The sequence below is a fragment of the Salvelinus fontinalis genome, chromosome 10 (genome assembly GCF_029448725.1).
Source record: "Salvelinus fontinalis isolate EN_2023a chromosome 10, ASM2944872v1, whole genome shotgun sequence".
In the NCBI taxonomy this organism is placed as follows: domain Eukaryota; kingdom Metazoa; phylum Chordata; class Actinopteri; order Salmoniformes; family Salmonidae; genus Salvelinus; species Salvelinus fontinalis.
In genome coordinates this window covers 47,879,475-47,902,773 of record NC_074674.1, presented here as the reverse complement: position 1 = coordinate 47,902,773, position 23,299 = coordinate 47,879,475, and the positions used below count along the sequence as shown (strand labels likewise).

The 23,299-nt window shown below is 39.9% G+C and overlaps 1 protein-coding gene across 1 annotated transcript in view; it reads left to right on the top strand.

The window, feature by feature from the left end:
• LOC129863319 (V-set and immunoglobulin domain-containing protein 10-like 2) overlaps positions 1–23,299 on the top strand; it is a 142,136-nt gene that overhangs the window by 91,633 nt on the left and 27,204 nt on the right. Inside the window, exon 7 of the mRNA XM_055935209.1 lies at positions 21,051–21,125. Coding sequence (XP_055791184.1) covers positions 21,051–21,125 — 75 coding nt within the window. The remainder of the gene's footprint in view (positions 1–21,050; positions 21,126–23,299) is intronic.

Genomic DNA, 23,299 nt, shown 5'->3' with positions numbered 1-23,299 from the left:
GATGAAGATACACATCTTGTGAATCCAGCCATCATTTCTGATATTTAAAATGTTTTACAGGGAAGACACAATATGTATTTCTATTAGCTAACCACGATAGCAAAAGACACAACTTTTTTTTCCACCATTTTTTTCCTGCATAGGTAGCTATTACAATTTCGACCAAATAAAGATATAAATAGTCACTAACCAAGAAACAACTTCATCAGATGACAGTCTGATAACATATTTATTGTATAGCATATGTTTTGTTGGAAAATTTGCATATTTCAGGTATAAATCATAGTTTTACATTGCAGCCACCATCACAACTCTCACCAAAGCAACTAGAATAAATACAGAGACCAACGTGAATTACCGAAATACTCATCATAAAACATTTATGAAAAATACACAGCGTACAGCAAATGAAAGACAAATTTCTTGTGAATCCAGCCAATATTTCAGATTTTTTAAGTGTTTTACAGCGAAAACACAATACAGCATTATTTTAGCTTACTACAATAGCCAACCACACAACAGCATTGAAACAAGGCACGTTAGCATAGCGAATAATCCAGCAAAAGATATACATTTTTTCACTAACCTTCTCAAACTTCTTCAGATGACAGTCCTATAACATCATATTACACAATACATATAGAGTTTGTTCGATAATGTGCATATTTAGCGGCACAAATCGTGGTTATCCTGTTTGGGCTGCAAGCTGAATATTGAAAAAAATGGAAAATGTGTGCACATTTTCAAACGGCCTCCTAAGAAACTTTTTATTTTCCAATATGCATATATTTACTACTGTTGGATAGATAACAGTCTATAGTTTCTAAAAAGGTTTGAATTGTTTCTCTAAGTCGAACAGAAATATTTTTACAGCCATTTTCCCAGCCGAATTGAGATTTCCAAAATGCGATGTGTCTCTTTAAGACCTTCTCTATAAAAGGCCATTTGACTTGGGACCATAGAAACACGTCACACGCCTTCGTCAGGCTGTAATGCGGAAGTGAGAATTGAAAGGAGTCGAATATCTCGTCCATGGACTGAATAACACACCTTCTTGTGAGACCTGCATAGTTAAAAAAAAATTCCGGGCGCGAAGCAGAATTTGGTCTCGGCTTCTGGAAGAAGGTAGATAACGTTGAATATGATCTCTGACTACGATATTATTTGATACATGTCACAAAATCATCCTAAAGTATGTTTTTTCAATATACTTTAATTATATTATTGCAATTTATTCTGGACTTTAGATGTGATACGACGGAAGAATTTTTTGAAGAAACGCTGAGTAGCGCCACAATGCTATTGTGCTTGCTAACCAAAGAGGGAAATAATTCGTTCTGGAACCCAACTAAAGACTCTACTGGACATTGGACCCCGTTACAACATTCTGATGGAATATCAACAAAGATAAGACCCAATTTGGGATGCTTTTTCATATATCTGTTGAGCTGTGCTGTGCTAACTGTGCTAACTGTGCTAGGCTAGCGCTTGACCAATGCTAGTGCTGACTTATGCTAGCTTATGTTGTTAGCTAATATAACGATATATTGTGTTTTCGCTGTAAAACACTTCAAAAATCGGAAATGTTGGCTTTATTCACACGATATCTGTCTTTCATTAGCTATCCACCATATGTTTTTCTGAAATGTTTTATGAGGTGTAATTAGTAGCCGACGTTGGTGTATGTATTTTCTCTGGCTACTCCCGTCTGGATTCAGACTCTAGCTATGTGTTAGCATTTTTGGTAGCATCAATGTAAAACTGATTTATAGCTAAAATATGCACTTTTTATGAACAAAACATAGATTTATTGTGTAACATGTTATATGACTGTCATCTGAGGTAGTTTTTTCTGGGCTCTTTAGGTTGGTTTTAGTTTATTTCGGTTGGCTTGTGCATGCTACTTGAATCATAATTCATACTTCATAATCATATCCATACGTGTCTGTCCACTTTTGTATTTGGTGGTGAGCTAACATAAATATATGTGGTGTTTTCTCTGTAAAACATTTAAAAAATCGGACACGTTGGCTGGATTGACAAGATGTTTATCTTTCAAATGCTGTATTGGACTTGTTAATGTGTAAAAGTTAAATATTTTTTAAAAATAGATTTTGAATTTCGCGCCCTGCAGCTGTTGTCATTGTCGTTCCGATTTCGGGCTTGCAGCCCAAACAGGTTATACAATATGAATAGTAGCCAAAATGCAAACAAAATGTCGGGAGAAATCTTGGGAGAGGCACCTAATCTAATCAGTAACTAATCATAAAATTGACTAAAAAACACAGGTTGGACAGCAAATGAAAGATACATTAGTTCTTAATGCAACCGCTGTGTTAGATTTTTAAAGTTAACGTTACTACGACATACAGCGTGCGTTAAAGCGAGACCGCACCGAAATTAATGGCGGAATAGTAGTTTTACATTTTTCAACAGAACAACGAATTAACATCATAAATACTTCTTACTTTTTTTATTTTAATTTTATCCCCTTTTCTCCCCAATTTTCGTGGTATCCAATCGCTAGTAATTACTATCTTGTCTCATCGCTACAACTCCCGTACGGGCTCGGGAGAGACGAAGGTCGAAAGCCATGCGTCCTCCGAGGCACAACCCAACCAAGCCGCACTGCTTCTTTAACACAGCGCGCCTCCAACCCGGAAGCCAGCCGCACCAATGTGTCGGAGGAAACACCGTGCACCTGGCCCCCTTGGTTAGTGCGCACTGCGCCCAGCCCGCCACAGGAGTCGCTGGAGCGCGATGAGACAAGGAAATCCCTACCGGCCAAACCCTCCCTAACCCGGACAACGGTAGCCCAATTGTGCGTCACCCCACGGACCTCCCGGTCGCGGCCGGCTGCGACAGAGCCTGGGGGCGAACCCAGAGACTCTGGTGGCGCAGTTAGCACTGCGATGCAGTGCCCTAGACCACTGCGCCACCCGCGAGGCCCATACTTCTTACTTTTTGATGAGCTCCCATCAGAATCTTGGCAAGTTGTCCTTTGTCCAGAGGAATCGTTGCTCGGTTGTAGATTGTCGCCTTCAACTTTGGAATTAGCAGTAAACATTAGCCATGTGGCGAAGACGTGTCCAACTCACTATAACGCAGCACTAAGAAATATCCGAAAATCGCAATATACTGATATAAACTGCTATAACTCGGTTTAAAATAACAACATTATGATGTCTTTAACACCTATATCGAATAAAATCAGAGCCGGATATATCTAAGGCCTATAACGGGAGCTTTCCAGAACGCAATCTTGAGGTCTGTCTTGCGTCATGGCGAATGTTGAAAAGAGTGGACCCCACGTTCCAAAACCCTTTATATGTCCTCAGATCTGCCTAGCAACACCATTCCAATTCTCACTATTTGCTGACATCCAGGGGAAGGCGTATGCAGTGCATCTCGACCAATAGAAGACATGCAAATTAATAAACTGACCCCAGAACAGCCTGCCTGATTTCAGATTTCTCACTTCCTCACAGGAAAATTGCTCCAACTTGAGTTCTGTTTTACTCACAGATATAATTCAAACGGTTTTAGAAACTAGAGAGTGTTTTCTATCCAATAGTCATAATAATATGCATATTGTACGAACAAGAATTGAGTACGAGGCAGTTTAATTTGGGAACGACATTTTTACAAAGTGAAAACAGCACCCCCTATTGAGAAAAGGTTTAACCAATGTTTGCTTACATGTGAATAGGCCGAAAGAAGGAAGAGAATTGCAACAAATTGGATGCCGCCTTGTTGCTAGGCATCAAGGTGAATATGCACAATATAGGCTATATCTTATTAAAAAAAATACATATTCTGGTGCCCCTAAATGTGATGTTGTGCTCTTAACATTTAGTTGGGAGCACAAGTGCTACCAATTAAATGTTTTTTTTAAAGCCCTGATACTGGGTAAGCTATAGTATTATTACTACTACTACTACTACTACTACTACTACTACTACTACTACTAGATGCCATTGCCTGACATTGTACCCTTGAGCAAGCCCCTTACCCCCCACAACAACAGCTCCCCCGCAACTCTCCTAGAGCTGTATATGTCTGTATGTGTGTCTTTCAGAAGGGTTGTGTTAAAAGCAGAAGTTCAAATTCGGTTGAACCTGAAATTGACCAGTAAAGTTATCTTAATCTTACTACTGTTTGTGTGTGTGTGTGTGTGTGTGTGTGTGTTTGTGTATGTTCATGTGTGTAGTCCCGGTCAGTAAGCCCTATATTCTGCTGAGTGATGCATCCCCTGCGGAGGGATCTTCGGTGTGGCTGCGCTGCGGCCTGGAGAACGGAACTGAGCCACTTTTCTTCCTGTGGGAGCACGAGACTTACAATGGATTGGTCAGCACCGTCTACCAGGGCAACAACATGTTCAACATGACAGAAGTCAACCGTAACCACACAGGCTGGTACCGTTGTGTGGCCCGGAACCAGGTCAACCAGGAACGGTCCGACCGCATCTGGCTGGACATCATCTGTTAGTATACGCACTACACACTGAACACTACACCCTAAACCCTACACACTACACACTGAACACTACACCCTAAACCCTACACACTACCTGTAATGATGAACCCTAACTTCTAACCCATCTGGCTGGACATCATCTGTTAGTATAGACACTACACACTGAACACTACACCCTAAACCCTACACACTACACACTGAACACTACACCCTAAACCCTACACACTACCTGTAATGATGAACCCTAACTTCTAACCCATCTGGCTGGACATCATCTGTTAGTATACACACTACACACTGAACACTACACCCTCAACCCTACACACTACCTGTAATGATGAACCCTAACTTCTAACCCATCTGGCTGGACATCATCTGTTAGTATACACACTACACACTGAACACTACACCCTAAACCCTACACACTACCTGTAATGATGAACCCTAACTTCTAACCCATCTGGCTGGACATCATCTATTAGTATAGACACTACACACTGAACACTACACCCTAAACCCTACACACTACACACTGAACACTACACCCTAAACCCTACACACTACCTGTAATGATGAACCCTAACTTCTAACCCACCTGGCTGGACATAATTTGTTAGTATACACACTGAGCACTAGACCCTAACTCTACACCAGTGGAGGCTGCTGAGGGGAGTATGGCTCATAATTTTGGCTGGAACGGAGTAAATGGAATGGCAAACATATTGAAACCATGCATTTGATGTATTTCAAATCAAATCAAATTGTATTTGTCACATGCACCGAATACAACAGGTGTAGACCTTAAAGTGAAATGCTTACTTACAAGCCCTTACAATGCAGTTTTAAGAAAAAGTAAGTTTTATGTAAAAAATAAAAGTAACAAATAATTAAACAGCAACAGTAAAGTAACAATAGTGAGGCTATATACAGCGGTTAGTCAAGGAAATTGTGGTAATAAACTCAGCAAAAAAAGAAACGTCCTCTCACTGTCAACTGCGTTTATCTTCAGCAAACTTAACATGTGTAAATATTTGTATGAACATAAAAAGATTCAACAACTGAAACATAAACTGAACAAGTTCCACAGAAATGTGACTAACAGAAATTTAATAATGTTTCCCTGAACAAAGGGGGGGGATCAAAATCAAAAGTAACAGTCAGTATCTGGTGTGGCCACCAGCTGCATTAAATACTGCAGTGCATCTCCTCCTCATGGACTGCACCAGATTTGCCAGTTCTTGCTGTGAGATGTTACCCCACTCTTCCACCAAGGCACCTGCAAATTCCCGAACATTTCTGGGAGGAATGGCCCTAGCCCTCACCCTCCGATCCAACAGGTCCCAGACGTGCTCAATGGGATTGACATCCGGGCTCTTCGCTGGCCATAGCAGAACACTGACATTGCTGTCTTGCAGGAAATCACGCACAGAACGAGCAGTATGGCTGGTGACATTGTCATGTTGGAGAGTCATGTCAGGATGAGCCTGCAGGAAGGGTACCACATGAGGGAGGAGGATGTCTTCAGTTGAGATTACCTGCAATGACAACAAGCTCAGTCCGATGATACTGTGAGACACCGCCCCAGACCATGACGGACCCTCCACCTCCAAATCGATCCCGCTCCAGTGTACAAGCCTCAGGGTAATGCTCATTCCTTCGATGATAAACGCGATTCCGACCATCACCCCGATGAGACAAAACTGCGACTCGTCAGTGAAGATAACTTTTTGTCAGTCCTGTCTGGTCCAGCGACGGTGGGTTTGTGCCCATAGGCGACGTTGTTGACCTGCCTTACAACAGGCCTACAAGCCCTCAGTCCAGCCTCTCTCAGCCTATTGAGGACAGTCTGAGCACTGATGGAGGGATTGTGAGTTCCTGGTGTAACTCGGGCAGTTGTTGTTGCCATCCTGTACCTGTCCCGCAGGTGTGATGTTTGGATGTACCAATTCTGTGCAGGTGTTGTTACACATGGCCTGCCACTGCAAGGACAATCAGCTGTCCATCCTGTCTCCCTGTAGCGCTGTCTTAGGCGTCTCATAGTACGGACATTGCAATTTATTGCCCTGGCCACATCTGCAGTCCTCATTCCTCCTTGCAGCATGCCTAAGGCACATTCACGCAGATGAGCAGGGACCCTGGGAATCTTTCTTTTGGTGTTTTTCAGAGTCAGTAGAAAGGCCTCTTTAGTGTCCTAAGTTTTCATAACTGTGACCTTAATTGCCTACCGTCTGTAAGCTGTTAGTGTCTTAACGACCGTTCCACAGGTGCATGTTCACTAATTGTTTATGGTTCACTGAACAAGCATGGGAAACAGTGTTTAACTTCTTTGGGCTGCAAGCCTGAAGTCGGGCACAATATGACAACAGCCACTTCAACTGCAGGGCGCGAAATTCAAAATATATTTTTTAGAAATATTTAACTTTCACACATTAACAAGTCCAATACAGCATATGAAAGATAAACATCTTGTGAATCCAGCCAACATGTCCGATTTTTAAATGTTTTACAGCGAAAACACCACATATATTTATGTTAGCTCACCACAAAATACAAAAAAGGACAGACATTTTTCACAGTACAGGTAGCATGCACAAAGCCAACCTAACTAACCAAGAACCAACCAAACTAACCAAGAAACAACTTCATCAGATGACAGTCTTATAACATGTTATACAATAAATCTATGTTTTGTTCGAAAAATGTGCATATTTGAGGTATAAATCAGTTTTACATTGCAGCTACCATCACAGCTACCGTCACAAATAGGACCGAAGCAGCCAGAGTAATTACAGACACCAACGTCAACTACCTAAATACTCATCATAAAACATTTCTGAAAAATCGATGGTGTATAGCAAATTAAAGACAAACATCTTGTGAATCCAGACAATATTTCCGATTTTTTAAGTGTTTTACAGCGAAAACAAAATATAGCATTATATTAGCTTACTACAATAGCCTACCACACTACCGGATTCATTCATCAAGGCACGTTAGCGATAGCAATAGGCACGTTAGCGATAGCGAATAAACCAGCAAAAGATATATAATTTTTGACTAACCTTGATAAGCTTCATCAGATGACAGTCCTATAACATCAGGTTATACATACATATATGTTTTGTTCGAAAATGTGCATATTTAGAGCTGAAATCAGTGGTTATACATTGTGCTAACGTAGCATCTTTTTCCCAGAATGTGCGGATATTTTTATGGCACTCAACTATTCTGACCAAATAACTATACATAAACGTTACTAAAAAATACATGTTGTATAGGAAATGATAGATACACTAGTTCTTAATGCAATCGCCGTGTTAGAATTCTAAGAATAACTTCATTACGACATCCAGCTTAGGTATAGCGAGAGAGTACCCAAAATCTGGGCGCAAACGACTATTTCACATGTTCGACAGATATATGAAATAGCATCATAAAATGGGTCCTACTTTTGATGATCTTTCATCAGAATGTTGTACAAGGGGTCCTTTGTCGGGAACAATCGTTGTTTGGATTTAGAATGTCCTCTTCTCCAGTCAATTAGCACGGAAAGCTAGCAAAGTGGCACGAAGCTCTCCTTCCTGAACAAAGGCACACAACGCAACACGCCTAACGTCCCGAAAAAATTTCAAGAATCTAATGAAACTATATTGAAAAAACATACTTTACGATGATATTGTCACATGTATCAAATAAAATCAAAGCCGGAGATATTAGTCGTCTATAACGACAGCTTATCAGAAGGCAAAACCAGGTCCCTTCACGCACTCTCCAGAAAACAGGAAACTGGTGACACGTCATGCCGAGAGCTTTTATTTGACCCCAGATCAAGTTATTCACTCCATTTCTTCTCTCACTGCCTGTCGACATCTAGTGGAAGACGTATGAAGTGCATGTATTCTAATAAATATCAAGGACATTTATAGGCAGGCCCTAGAAGAGAGCATCGATTTCAGATTTTCCACTTCCTGTCAGGAAGTTTGCTGCAAAATGAGTTCTGTTTTACTCACAGATATAATTCAAACGGTTTTAGAAACTAGAGCGTGTTTTCTATCCAATAGTAATAATAATATGCATATTGTACGAGCAAGAATTGAGTACGAGGCCGTTTGAAATGGGCACCTTTTATCCGGCTACTCAATACTGCCCCTGCAGCCCAAACAGGTTAAACCCTTTACTATGAAAGATCTGTGAAGTTATTATCTTTCAAAGAAAGGCTCCTGAAAAAGGGATGTTTATGTTCATGTACACTACTGGTCAAAAGTTTTAGAACACCTACTCATTCAAGGGTTTTTCTTTATTTTTATTATTTTCTACATTGTAGAATAATAGTGAAGACATCAAAACAATGAAATAACGCATATGGAATCATGTAGTAACCAAAACAGTGTTAAACAAATCAAAATATATTTTATATTTGAGATTCTTCAAATTGTAGACCTGCACAAGGCTGGGATGGGCTACAGGACAATAGGCAAGCAGCTTGGTGAGAAGGCAACAACTGTTGGCGCAATTATTAGAAAATGGAAGAAGTTCAAGATGACGGTCAATCACCCTCGGTCTGGGGTTCCATGCAAGATCTCACCTCGTGGGGCATCAATGATCATGAAGAAGGTGAGGGATCAGCCCAGAACTACATGGCAGGACCTGGTCAATGACCTGAAGAGAGCTGGGACAACAGTCTCAAAGAAAACCATTAGTAACAAACTACGCCGTCATGGATTAAAATCCTGCAGCGCACGCAAGGTCCCCCTGCTCAAGCCAGCTCATGTCCAGGCCAGTCTGAAATTTGCCAATGACCATCTGGATGATCCAGAGGAGGAATGGGAGAAGGTCATGTGGTCTGATGAGACAAAAAAATAGCTTTTTGGTCTAAACTCCACTCTCCGTGTTTGGAGGAAGAAGAAGGATGAGTACAACCCCAAGAACACCATCCCAACCGTGAAGCATGGAGGTGGAAACATCATTCTTTGGGGATGCTTTTCTGCAAAGGGGACAGGACGACTGCACCGTATTGAGGGGAGGATGGATGGGGCCATGTATCGTGAGATCTTGGCCAACAACCTCCTTCCCTCAGTAAGAGCATTGAAGATGGGTCGTGGCTGGGTCTTCCAGCATGACAACGACCCGAAACACACAGCCAGGGCAACTAAGGAATGGCTCCGTAAGAAGCATCTCAAGGTCCTGGAGTGGCCTAGCCAGTCTCCAGACCTGAACCCAATAAAAAATCTTTGGAAGGAGCTGAAAGTCCGTATTGCCCAGCGACAGCCCCGAAACCTGAAAGATCTGGAGAAGGTCTGTATGGAGGAGTGGGCCAAAATCCCTGCTGCAGTGTGTGCAAAACTGGTCAAGAACTACAGGAAACATATGATCTCTGTAATTGCAAACAAAGGTTTCTGTACCAAATATTAAGTTCTGCTCCTCTGATGTATCAAATACTTATGTCATGCAATAAAATGCAAATGTATTACTTAAAAATCATACAATGTGATTTTCTGGATTTTTGTTTTAGAATCCGTCTCTCACAGTTGAAGTGTACCTGTGATAAAAATTACAGACCTCTACATGCATTGTAAGTAGGAAAACCTGCAAAATCGTCAGTGTATCAAATACTTGTTCTCCCCACTGTAGGTAAATGAGAGGATTACCTTCAAGTAGATCGTTTTTCTTTTCATTTACCTCATCCACTCTTGCTCATGTGCGTAGCTACTTCCTGAGATTTGATTGACGGAACAATCCAGCCAATGGTTAGGCGGCTGTGGATTTGGCAGAGGGAACTGATTAGTCAGAAGTAAAATTTAAGAATCTCTTGGTAAAGTGACAACAGTGACAGAGCTCCGTGACCCACAGATTCAAAATCTACAAGTGTATTTTTGATTCACTGCAGAATAGTCATACTCATGAATTGACTTGTAATAATTTGAAACATACAATACACTTGCAGTGAAGCCGCTCAATAACTACATCATACCAGTCATCCAACAGATTCCCATTCAGAGTAACACACAGAAGCATCCAGGGTCAATGCCCTGCTCAAGGGCATGTTGACCGATCTACATCCAGGCCATAAAACGTGAACCCAAACCCTCCAAGACCCCCCCCCCCCCCCCACAGTTCCCCAATAACTGTCCCTCGACCATTTGAGACCCCTCCCACATTCCACCCCAGGAAGAAATTAATTTCATTCCCCACCCCCAAGAACCCCCCAATGCACCAACAACCAAGAGAATGAACTAAAGAGAAAAAAGGAAACGACAGAAGTAAACAGAAAACAACAATGCACAAAAAAATTAAAACAAAGGACATCAAGGACAACTAAAATCATAACAGCCAACTGTATATGTTTGTGTGCATGTCTGGCACTATTACACGTATGTGTGTGTTCTTGTATGTATTTATTTGAATGAGATTGTGTGTATATGCATGTGTACAAACACCTGCAAGGTAACAGCCTCAGGCAAACCCGGCATTAGTTGTAATAACACTGCCACTTAGTGTCATTCAAATGTACTTTTTATTATGATTTATTTTGACTTTTTTTATTTTTTTACTTTTATATTTGACCATCATTCTATCTCTCACACAGCAACTCCACTCCCACTTGTCACCAATTCCACATCCCAACCCTCAGCTCCCTCAGCCCATCCCATCTATCTCTGCTGGCCACCCACTTTGGGTTTCTACACAACATATATCTTCAACTATGCTGTGATGTTTAATGTACAATTTCCATCTATCTAATCGAATAGAATCCACAGATTGCGAGTTGAAGATAAATACTTTTACTAAGAGTATTAGTATATTAGTAATTGACTGACCCGGTCTCTCCAGATCTCCTAACAGTACTATTTCTGGGGTCAATTTTAGATCAATGCTATGCATTTTCAGCCATTCCTGAACCTGAGAGCAGAAACAGGCTACCTGAGGGCAATACCAAAATAAATGGTCTATTGATTCTGTACCCTCACAACAAAATCTGCAGAGCTTCGATGTTTTTATGCCCCAAATATTCAAAATTTTGTTGGTGGCAAGAATTCTAAATAATAATTTTAGCTGAAAAGAACGAAGTCTTGAATCTTGCCTTGTTTTATATATCAACTCATACACCCTGTACCATGGAATCGGTACATCAAGGGCGTCTACACCTGCATTACTTGCTGTTTGGGGTTTTAGGCTGGGTTTCTGTACAGCACTTTGAGATATCAGCTGATGTAAGAAGGGGTATATAAATACATTTGATTTGATTTGATCAAAACTCTATTTTTTTGGAATCTGTATGGCACAGTTGTCAACATCCTGGTCCTCAAATGAAACTGGTATTCATTCCTATTTTTGCTATTTTTATTCCTCCGCCAGTTTTGATCCTTTACAGTGGGGCAAAAAAGTATTTAGCCAGCCACCAATTGTGCAAGTTCTCCCACTTAAAAAGATGAGAGAGGCCTGTAATTGTCATCATAGGTACACTTCAACTATGACAGACAAAATGAGAAAAAAAAATCACATTGTAGGATTTCTTATGAATTTATTTGCAAATTATGGTGGAAAATAAGTATTTTTGTTGGTGGCAAATCAAAACTCTCTGAGAAGTAGCCGAGAAGTAGCCGTTATTTACCATTTTACACCTTGGGTTGCTATACATAATTTTTTACCCATTTTATAAGAGAATTACCAAAATTGAAAAAAATCCAGGCATTTATAAATAAAATCCAGTCTTACTTTATCAAATGCGTTTTCAAAATCCGCTATACATACCATTCCTGACTTCTTGTATGTTTCATGATTTTCTATTATTTCTAGTAGTTGTCGTATACTATCTCCAATGTATCGTCCATGTAAAAAACCTGTCTGATCAGGATGAACAATACCTGGTAAAACTCTTGCATTTTGCTCGTATTTTTGCATCACAACATTGAAGTGTAAGGGGCCTGTAGTTTTTTAGATAGACTGGGTTTTTATATTTGCCATCTAGGTCTTGTTTTAATAATAGAGAAACTGGATATCATAAGGTGAATGCACCAATTTGTAAGTCGCTCTGGATAAGAGCGTCTGCTAAATGACTTAAATGTAAATGTAAATGTAGAAACCAGACCTTCCTGCTGAGTACCTGACAGACTACCATTTCTTTTGGAGTAGTTAAAACAATCTAACAATGGAGCTTTTAGTATTTCAAGAAATACTTGTTATACCTCTACCGGTAAGCCATCAAGCCCTGGGGTTTTTCCAGACTGAAAGGATTTAATTGCCCCAAAATGTTATTCCTCTGTAATTTGGCCTTTGCACTGATCTTTCTGTACATTTGTTAATTTTCAATTTGTTATATTATTTGGAAAGAGTTCCTTACCATAATCTTCATTCAGTGGGAAAGGATGAAACGGAAAAGAGAACATCTGCCTAAAATAAAATATCATTTGGAGAATCATAGAAGACTCCGTCTTCAGTAACGAGTTTCTGCAAATTCTTTTGGTTAGCGTTCCTGTATTGGAGATTCAGGAAGAATTTTGTGCCTTTTTCTCCATATTCCATCCAGTTTCCTTTATTTTTATAATAGATTACATTAGATCGTTCTAGAATAAGTTCCTCAAGTTTTTTTTGTTTTTCCTCTAATATATTTTGTATCTCTGTAATATCGTTTTTATTGCCATCTACCTGTACTATTAGTTAATGGATTTCCCTTGTTAGTCTTGTCTCTTTAGCCAGAAACTGCTTTTCTTTTATTGATCAATAATGAATTGAATGACCCCTGAAGGTACATTTAAAGGTATCCCAAACAATAAGGGGATTTGCTGAACCTATATTATACTGGAAAAAATGCAGTTATAAGTTATTTTGTCTTAGTTAAAAATAAGTTGTCCTCCAGTAAACTTTGATTATATTTCCAATACCCCCGTCCATGTGGAAAATCTATAAGAGTAATGTGAATGCCAATTAGATGATGATCTGATTGCATTCTGTCTCTTATTAAAACCTTTTTAACCTTTGATGCAAGAGAGAAAGAGACAAGAAAGTAGTCAAGACGACTAGCTTGATTAAGTCTCCTCCATGTATATCTCACTAGGTCGGGGTATTAAGTCTACTCCATGTATATCTCACTAGGTCAGGGTATTGAATCTCCATGTATATCTCACTAGGTCAGGATATTAAGTCTCCTCCATGTATATCTCACTAGGTCAGGATATTAAACCTCCTCCATGTATATCTCACTAGGTCAGGGTATTAAGTCTCCTCCATGTATATCTCACTAGGTCAGGATATTAAACCTCCTCCATGTATATCTCACTAGGTCAGGGTATTAAGTCTCCTCCATGTATATCTCACTAGGTCAGGATATTAAACCTCCTCCATGTATATCTCACTAGGTCAGGATATTAAACCTCCATGTATATCTCACTAGGTCGGGGTTTTTTAGTCTCCGAATATCCACTATTTCTAATGTGTCCATAATATTTGTGATTTCCTTAAGGGCAAGGTGATGATAGTTTGTAGAGTGATTACCTTTACGGTCCATTGAGGTACTTAACACTGTGCTATAGTATCCATAATGATTAGATCATTTTTTGCCAATAAGTTCAATAAATGTGTATAAATGTTTTCAAAGAAGTGTGTATCATCCTTGTTTGGACCATATAAATAAATTGGACCATATAGATGAATTGGACCATATAGATGAATTGGACCATATAGATGAATTGGACCATATAGATGAACTGGACCATATAGATGAATTGGACCATATAGATGAATTGGACCATATAGATGAATTGGACCATATAGATGAACTGGACCATATAGATGAATTGGACCATATAGATGAATTGGACCATATAGATGAATTGGACCATATAGATGAATTGGACCATATAAATGAATTGAACCATATAGATGAATGAGCAAAATCTGTTTTTCATCCACTTTCATATTCAAAAGGATCCACCTTTCTTGCGATTCATTCCTGACTATTTGCACATTCAGATCTACATTTTTGTTAATTAATATCATCACACCTCATGAGTTCCTTTGTCCATGACAGAAAGTTATTTCACCACCCCATTCCTTTTTCCACACAACTTCATCTAAGGATGTAGAGTGAGTTTCCTGTAAACAGTATATGTTATATTCCTTTTCTTTTAGCCATGTAAAGATTGATCTTCTTTTTTTATAATCTGCTGAACTATTACAATTATAACAGGCTATACTTATTTGCACCCTTTACCATAACTAGAGACTATTCTCAATCTAAATTGACCATAAGTAGTGCTTATAAAGTTACTGCCATCAGAGGTATTGTGAAGGTCAAAACTAGAGCTTTCTGATATTTAGAATTCAAGAAATAGGTTCTAGCAATATTTGTTTTATTCCCTTGCCTGTTTGCCTGTGAGCCAATACCACAGATGTTAGAAAATTGAGACAAGATATTATGTGTGTAGAAAATCTGAGTAGGTTGATGTGTATGATATTGGATATGATATAGTGAGAGTGTGTACAATGTCTGTATAAGAGTAAGACTATAATCTGTGATGTCCAAATAAATAATAACTCTGCTAATTTGCATGGTTGAGTGTCTGTGTGTGACATGTAGTGCGTATAGCCTTGATATTCATGATGATAATTGTAATCCATATCGTATCACCATCATAGTTGCATCATAATTAACTTAACATAATTGAAAAACACATCCCAGCATTTCCATAGTAATTGACATTTCACATGATCATGAAAGAGACCTTGCATTACTCTAGAGACTTCACTACAGTGCAAATGTATTCCATACAATATGTTATTATTCCCCAATGCCCCTATTCTGAGATCTTCCCCTTGCTTGTTGTAAACATATATAAACGTGTAGACAAATACATAGAAAAGATAGACAAACAATAGACACATTAAATTATAAAACAGTTCTCTACAATAGAGAGTGAGAGAAGAGAAAAGAGAGAAAGAGAGAGTGAGAGAAGAGAGCGAGGTCAGGTGTGTGTGTGTGTGTGTGTGTTAGTCCGTATGTGTAAGCAAGCATGTAATTGAGTACGTGTGTGTTCATATCCACTTCATAATGTTCAGATATTTTAAACAGTTCCCATACCTTCTTTTTTTTTCGTAACCTGAAGTCCCTGTAGAATTTAGTACAGTCATGGTGTTATGGAGCTGTCTCGGAATAGCTGTCCATCTATAAAGAGTTTGTCCACAATGATAAAGGCACGCCTACCATCAGTCCTTTGTTGCCTTTTACCCGATATAGTCTCTTACGATGTTTGTTTATCTCCCTTGGAAATTGGTCATTGAGACTGTGAAGCTCCCTTCCTCTGCTTTTGATCAGCTCCTTTTTTTGGTAGTGTTCAATTTTTGCGATGATCGTCGGGGACACTTGGTCTTGTCGCTCCGAGCTCCATGTCTGTGTACTCGGTGGAAAGCCACCTTGTTTACAGTCTCTATAGGAAGTTTCAAGGCGGATTGCATGAATTCTCTGATCGCGTCCTCAGGAACCCCAGAAAAAAAAATATTTTCACGCATGCTACGACTTTGTACGTCTAGTAGCGTCTCCTTCATCACCCTGTTTTCCCTGAGTAGACAATCCATGTGGGAATCGTGGATTTTTACCTTTACTGTGAGTGTCTTGTTTTCTCTTTGAAAGGGGGAAATTTCACTTCAAGTTACACTTTGCGACTGATAAATCTTTCACACAATCATGATACAAGCTTGTCATATTAAATTACACATTTGAGAACCGCACTTGCAACCACGAAACTCAATGTACGACCACTAAATTCTAATTACAAACTGGCGTAGTTCTGTCATCATTATAATCCAATAGTTCTTCATCATCTGTTAGTATTCACACTACACAACGCCTCTCCCCTATTTGATCTAAAAAGTTTGTGTGTATGCATTGATATGTTGATATGCTACGTCTGCCTTTTGAAAAAAAATGATGTAGTTCTGTCCTTGAGCTGTTCTTGTCTATTGATGTTCTGTATTACGTTTCATGTTTTGTATGGACCCCAGGAAGAGTAGCTGCTGCTTTTGCAACATCTAATGAGGATCCTAATAAAATACCAAAATACCAAATACCAATTAGATATTTTTTATTATTATTATTATTTATTTTACCTTTTATTTAGCTAGGCAAGTCAGTTTAAGAACAAATTCTTATTTACAATGACGGCCTACTCAATGAACAATGAATCTAACATTAACGTAGTGTGTGTGTGCAACGTAGTGTGTGTGCATAACATAGTGTGTGTATAATGTGCTTGTGTTACATATTGTGTTTCTATGTAACATAGTGTGTGTAAGGGTGTGTGTGTGTTGTGTGTGTGTGTGTGTGTTTAATATAGTGTGTGTGTGTCCTCTCCCCAGTCGGTCCTGATATTCCCCAGATAGATGTGACTCCCTACAGTATAACAGACAGAGGATACTCTGCTCAGGAGAGACAGACGGTCTCTCTGCTCTGCCAGGCCCAGTCCAACCCTCCCAGTCAATATGTCTGGTTCTACAACAACAGGTATGCCTTAACACACACATACAAACACACACACTCAATCTTTAATCATTATATTTTATAATTATTTGTTTGTTTTGTTTTGAAAATGCATGTTTCACTTGCACATTTTTCGAGTCAATTCAGTTCCACCACAATAACCGACACCTGATGTCGGAGATGTAACTGCATTGGAGCTGTCACATCAGCAAGTGGCTTCCGGCGTTATACAGTGAGGTTCAAAAGTATTTGGACAGTGACACACTTTGTTTTTTTTGTATTTCAAATGTTACAACAACTATGCGATTAAAGTGCAGCCGGTCAGCTTTAATAATGAGGGTATTTTCATGCTAATAGTTTGAACTGTTTTTAAATTGCAGAACTTTTTGGACATAATCCCCCACCTTTTTAGGGGACCAAAAGTATTTTGAAAAATTCACTTATATTTGTTTATTGTATTTTATTTAAACTTTATTTAACAAGGAAAAGCCCATTGAGACCCAGAGTCTCTATTTCAATGGAGACCTGGCCAAGAAGGCAGCAACAATCAATACATTACAGAATTAAAACACACAAAAATACAATACAACATGATCCAGCATAAAACAAGCATTTTAACTGAAATCAGTGGCACTAACATATCTAGATTGTTGACTATTCCATGCCTCTGGTGCAGAAGATGAGAAGGCAGTCTTGCCTAATACTGTAAATGTCCTGGGGACTTTAAGTACAGTTGAAGTCAGAAGTTTACATACAATTTAGCCAAATACATTTAAACTCAGTTTTTCACAATTCCTGACATTTAATCCTAGTAAAAATTCCCTATTTTAGGTCAGTTAGGATCACCACTTCATTTTAAGAATGTGAAATGTCAGAATAATAGTAGAGAGAATAATTTATTTCAGCTTTTATTTCTTTCATCACATTCCCAGTGGGTCAGAAGTTTACATACACTCAATTAGTATTTGGTAGCATTGCCTTTAAATTGTTTAACTTGGGTCAAACGTTTTGGGTAGCCTTCCACAAGCTTCCCACAATAAGTTGAGTGAACTTTGGCCCATTCCTCCTGACAGAGCTTGTGTAACTGAGTCAGGTTTGTAGGCCTCCTTGTTCGCACACGCTTTTTCAGTTCTGCCAACACATATTCTATAGGATGAGGTCAGGGCTTTGTGATGGCACTCCAATACCTTGACTTTGTTGTTTTTAAACCATTTTGACACAAATTTGGAAGTATGTTTGGGGTCATTGTCTATTTGGAAGACCCATTTGCGCACCAGTCCCTCCTGCAGCAAAGCAGCCCCACAACATGATGCTGCCACCTCCGTGCTTCACGGTTGGGATGGTTGGGATGGTGTTCTTCGGCTTGCAAGTGTCCCCTTTTTTCCTCCAAACATAACGATGGTCATTATGGCCAAACAGTTCTATTTTTGTTTCATCAGACCAGAGGACATTTCTCCCAAAAGTACGATCTTTGTCCCCATGTGCAATTGCAAACCATAGTCTGGCTTTTTTATGGCAGTTTTGGAGCAGTGGTTTCTTCCTTGCTAAACAGTCTTTCAGGTTGTGTCGATATCGGACTTGTTTTACTGTGGATCTAGATACTATTGTATCTGTTTCCTCCAGCATCAAGGTCCTTTGCTGTTGTTCTGGGATTGATTTGCACTTTTTGCACCAAAGTACCTTCATCTCTAGGAGACAGAACGCATCTCCTTCCTGAGCGGTATGACAGCTACTTGGTCCCATGGTGTTTATACTTGCGTACTATTGTTTGTACAGATGAACGTGGTACCTTCAGGTGTTTGGAAATTTCTCCCAAGGATGAACCAGACTTGTGGGGGTCTACAATTTTTTCTGCGGATCTGTTTGGACGGTATGCAAATTGGAGTGGGTCTAGGGTTTCTGGGATAATGGTGTTGATGTGAGCCATTACCAACCTTACCTTACCTTACCAACCAAGGCCTGAGCTACAGCCAGTTAGATTTGGGTATGTAATTTAGATGAAGATTTTAAAAAAAGGGACAGATCCTTATTAAGAAAAAAATCTTATTTACAATGACGGCCTACCCCATCCAAATGACACTGGGCCAATTGTGCACCACAAATGGGACTCCCAATCAGAGCCAGATGTGACGAGGTCTGGATTCAAACCAGGCACTGCAGTGACACCTCTTGCACTGAGATGCAGTGTCTTAGATGTCTGAGATGCAGTGTCTACATACAAATGTAGCTTTCTGCGCATATAAAGTGAGGGTACAATGTGGTACAACATGCAATGGTGGGTGAGTGACTTGGCATTTGTAGTAAAGCGCAAGGATGCATGATAAACAGAGTCCCGTCTGTAACAACAAGTCACCATAGTCAATTACAGAGGGAAAAGTGGCCTGAACAAGCTTATTTCAAGCCATAAGCGGGAAGCAAGCCTTATTACGAAAATAAAAACCCAATTTCAATTTAAGCTTCCTTACAAGATTATATATATGAACTTTTAAGGACAACTTCTCATCTAACCATATACCTATCAATCAATCAAATGTATTCATAAAGCCCTTCTTACATCAGCTGATGTCACAAAGTGCTGTACAGAAACCCAGCCTAAAACCCCAAACAGCAAGCAATGCAGGTGTAGAAGCACGGTGGCTAGGAAAAACTCCATAGAAAGGCAAAAACCTAGGAAGAAACCTAGAGAGGAACCAGACTATGAGGGATGGCCAGTCCTCTTCTGGCTGTGCCGGGTGGAGATTATAACAGAACATGGCCAAGATGTTCAAATGTTCATAAATGACCAGCATGGTCAAATGACCAGCATCACAATGCTTTTCAATCAGTGTAGGCCTCCCCTCAAACTGGTTTTGAATGTACCAAAAACAAAATTCATGACCTTTACCAGAGCTCACACTCAGCCAGAGAAGGTTAGCATTGTCACATTTGGTGGCTTGTCCATTGAAAAAGTGTCATCCAGTGTTTTACTTTCTATATTGTATTTGACTCGCCACCATGGCATTTTTTTCCTTTACCTCCCTTATCTCATCTCATTTGCTCACATTGTATATATACTTATTTTTCTATTGTATTATTGACTGTATGTTTTGTTTATTCCATGTGTAACTCTGTGTTGTTGTATGTGTCGAACTGCTTTGCTTTATCTTGGCCAGGTCGCAGTTGCAAATGAGAACTTGTTCTCAACTAGCCTACCTGGTTAAATAAAGGTGAAATAAATATCAGCTGATAAAAGAAGGGCTATATAAATACATTTGATTTGATTTGATGATTGTGGAGCTCTTCAATAGCCTGAACCAGAGAAGGAGTGAATATATGACTGTATCATCTGCATGTAGATGCAACTTTGCTTGTTGCATCCCATTTCCCATTAAAACAAATTGAGAAAAACACAGGAGCTAAAATAGAACCCTGGGGCACACCTCTATTAATCTCAAGAATGCTAGACCTGCGATTGTCAGTATATACACGTTGTGTTTTGTCAGAAAGATAGTTCCCAAACCAATTTACTTCCCCTTCATTGAGACCAGTGTTACTGAGTCTAGCTAGCAAAAATTCATGGTCAACTGAATCAAATGCCTTTGATAAATCAACAAACAGAGCACTTGCTTTTTATCAAGTGCTTTTATGATGTCATTTTCCACTGCTATAGCTGCAGTTTGTACTTGTATTTATTACAGATCCCCATTAGCTGCTGCCAAGGCCAGGTGTTTTATATATTGGTTCTAATCCAGCCTGGTGTTTTATATATTGGTTCTAATCCCAGCCAGGTGTGTTATATATTGGTTCTAATCCAGCCTGGTGTTTTATATATTGGTTCTAATCCAGCCAGGTGTTTTATATATTGGTTCAATTCCCAGCCAGGTGTTTTATATATTGGTTCTACTCTAGCCAGGTGTTTTATATATTGGTTCTAATCCAGCCTGGTGTTTTATATATTGGTTCTAATCCCAGCCAGATGTGTTATATATTGGTTCTACTCTAGCCAGGTGTTTTATATATACGTTTTAATCTCAACCAGGTGTTTTATATATTGGTTCTAATCCCAGCCAGGTGTATACGGGCTCCCAGTTCACTATCCCTTGGATTCTGCGGATGAACACAGGTACCTATGCCTGTCTGGCTCAGAACACATACCTCAACACCCGCACTCGCAAGACCATCAGCCTCACCGTCTTCTGTGAGTAACCTCTGACTTCTAAACCCTGACCTCTAACCCTTGACCTTTAACCCCTGATCACCATCTCTCGAACATAATTGTGATGCATTTCAAAGTGCTTAAACACATAAAATAATAAAAGATAAAAACTAGGCAAAACAAAATTGTAAAACAAAATTAGACCAAATAAACTAGTAAAACAACAATTAAATACTAACAGTCTATCTGAGATTAATAAAAATAAATAAAAATAAGATACACCTATGAAATGGGAGAGTTAATCAAATAGATTGTATGTCTAAAAACACCATATGTAACAGCCCAGCTAAAAAGGTGTTTTTTAAGATCCTTCTTAGTGGCTGAAGGCAGCCTCACCAAACGTTTTAGTTTTGACCTTTGGAACAACTAAAAGGCTAGTGTCAAATCAAATCAAATCAAGTTTATTTTATATAGCCCTTCGTACATCAGCTAATATCTCGAAGTGCTGTACAGAAACCCAGTGTAAAATCCAAAAACAGCAAGCAATGCAGGTGTAGAAGCACGGTGGCTAGGAAAAACTCCCTAGAAAGGCCAAAACCTAGGAAGAAACCTAGAGAGGAACCTGGCTGTGCCGGGTGGAGATTATAACAGAACATGGCCAAGATGTTCAAAATGTTCATAAATGACCAGCATGGTCAAATAATAATCAGGAATAAATGTCAGTTGGCTTTTCATAGAGTTGAAAACAGCAGGTCTGGGACAGGTAGCACATCCGGTGGACAGGTCAGGGTTCCATAACCGCAGGCAGAACAGTTGAAACTGGAACAGCAGCAAGGCCAGGTGGACTGGGGACAGCAAGGAGTCATCATGCCCGGTAGTCCTGACGCATGGTCCTAGGGCTCAGGTCCTCCGAGAGACATTTACATTTTTTTTTTTTACATTTTAGTCATTTAGCAGACGCTCTTATCCAGAGCGACTTACAGTAGAGTGCATACATTTTTATTACATTTTTACATGCTGAGACAAGGATATCCCTACCGGCCAAACCCTCCCTAACCCGGACGACGCTATGCCAATTGTGCGTCGCCCCACGGACCTCCCGGTTGCGGCCGGCTGCGACAGAGCCTGGGCGCGAACCCAGCCAAGCCTGGGCGCGAACCCAGAGACTCTGGTGGCGCAGCTAGCACTGCGATGTAGTGCTCTAGACCACTGCTCCACCCGGGAGGGAGAGAAAGAAAGAGAGACGGAGAGAATTAGAGAGAGAATACTTAAATTCACACAGGACACTGGATAAGACAGGAGAAGTACTTCAGATATAACCAACTGACCCTAGCCCCCCGACACATAAACTACTGCAGCATAAATCCTGGAGGCTGAGACAGGAGGGGTCAGGAGACACTGTGGCCCCATCCGATGATACCCCCAGACAGGGCCAAACAGGAAGGATATAACCCCACCCACTTTGCCAAAGCACAGCCCCCGCACCACTAGAGGGATATCTTCAACCACCAACTTACAATCCTGAGACAAGGCCGAGTATAGCCCAAAGATCTCCACCACAGCACAAATCAAGGGGGGGCGCCAACCCAGACAGGAAGATCACGTCAGTAACTCAACCCACTCAAGTGACGCACCCCTCCTAGGGACGGCATGAAAGAGCACCAGTAAGCCAGTGACTCAGCCCCTGTAATAGGGTTAGAGGCAGAGAATCCCAGTGGAGAGAGGGGATTTGAGGGACCAACTGGGCACGTATGTGACCCACCACGTGGATTCAGTCCTATGTAGCAAAATTTGAAATTGTGTTTTTTACATTGGATAAAAGTAGAGACTCAGGGCTCGAAAATGTTATATTATACAATGTAGTTGAGTAATAATGGAAGAGTAATTCTGCTTTGAAAGTTGATAAACTAGTAACCCTCACTTTTGAGAAAATGTCCCGTGAAAATGTTGGTACACCGACTGCAGAGCTCTTCTTTGTCTACACCCATTCAGCCTTAGCCGCACCCCTCTTTTTAAGGATTCACGTGAGGCCATGTGCAAAACAAAGTGAAAACGATAGTGTAGTAAACAATCCAATTTCAAGACTAAAAGTGGTGAAAGTAGTAGCAAAAAGTAGAAGTAAATATATCCTAATCTGACTTTGGTGCAGGTCATGTTGTTCTTCACGTGACCATCTCTGGTAAACACATACTATATCAAATAAAATCAACGTTTAT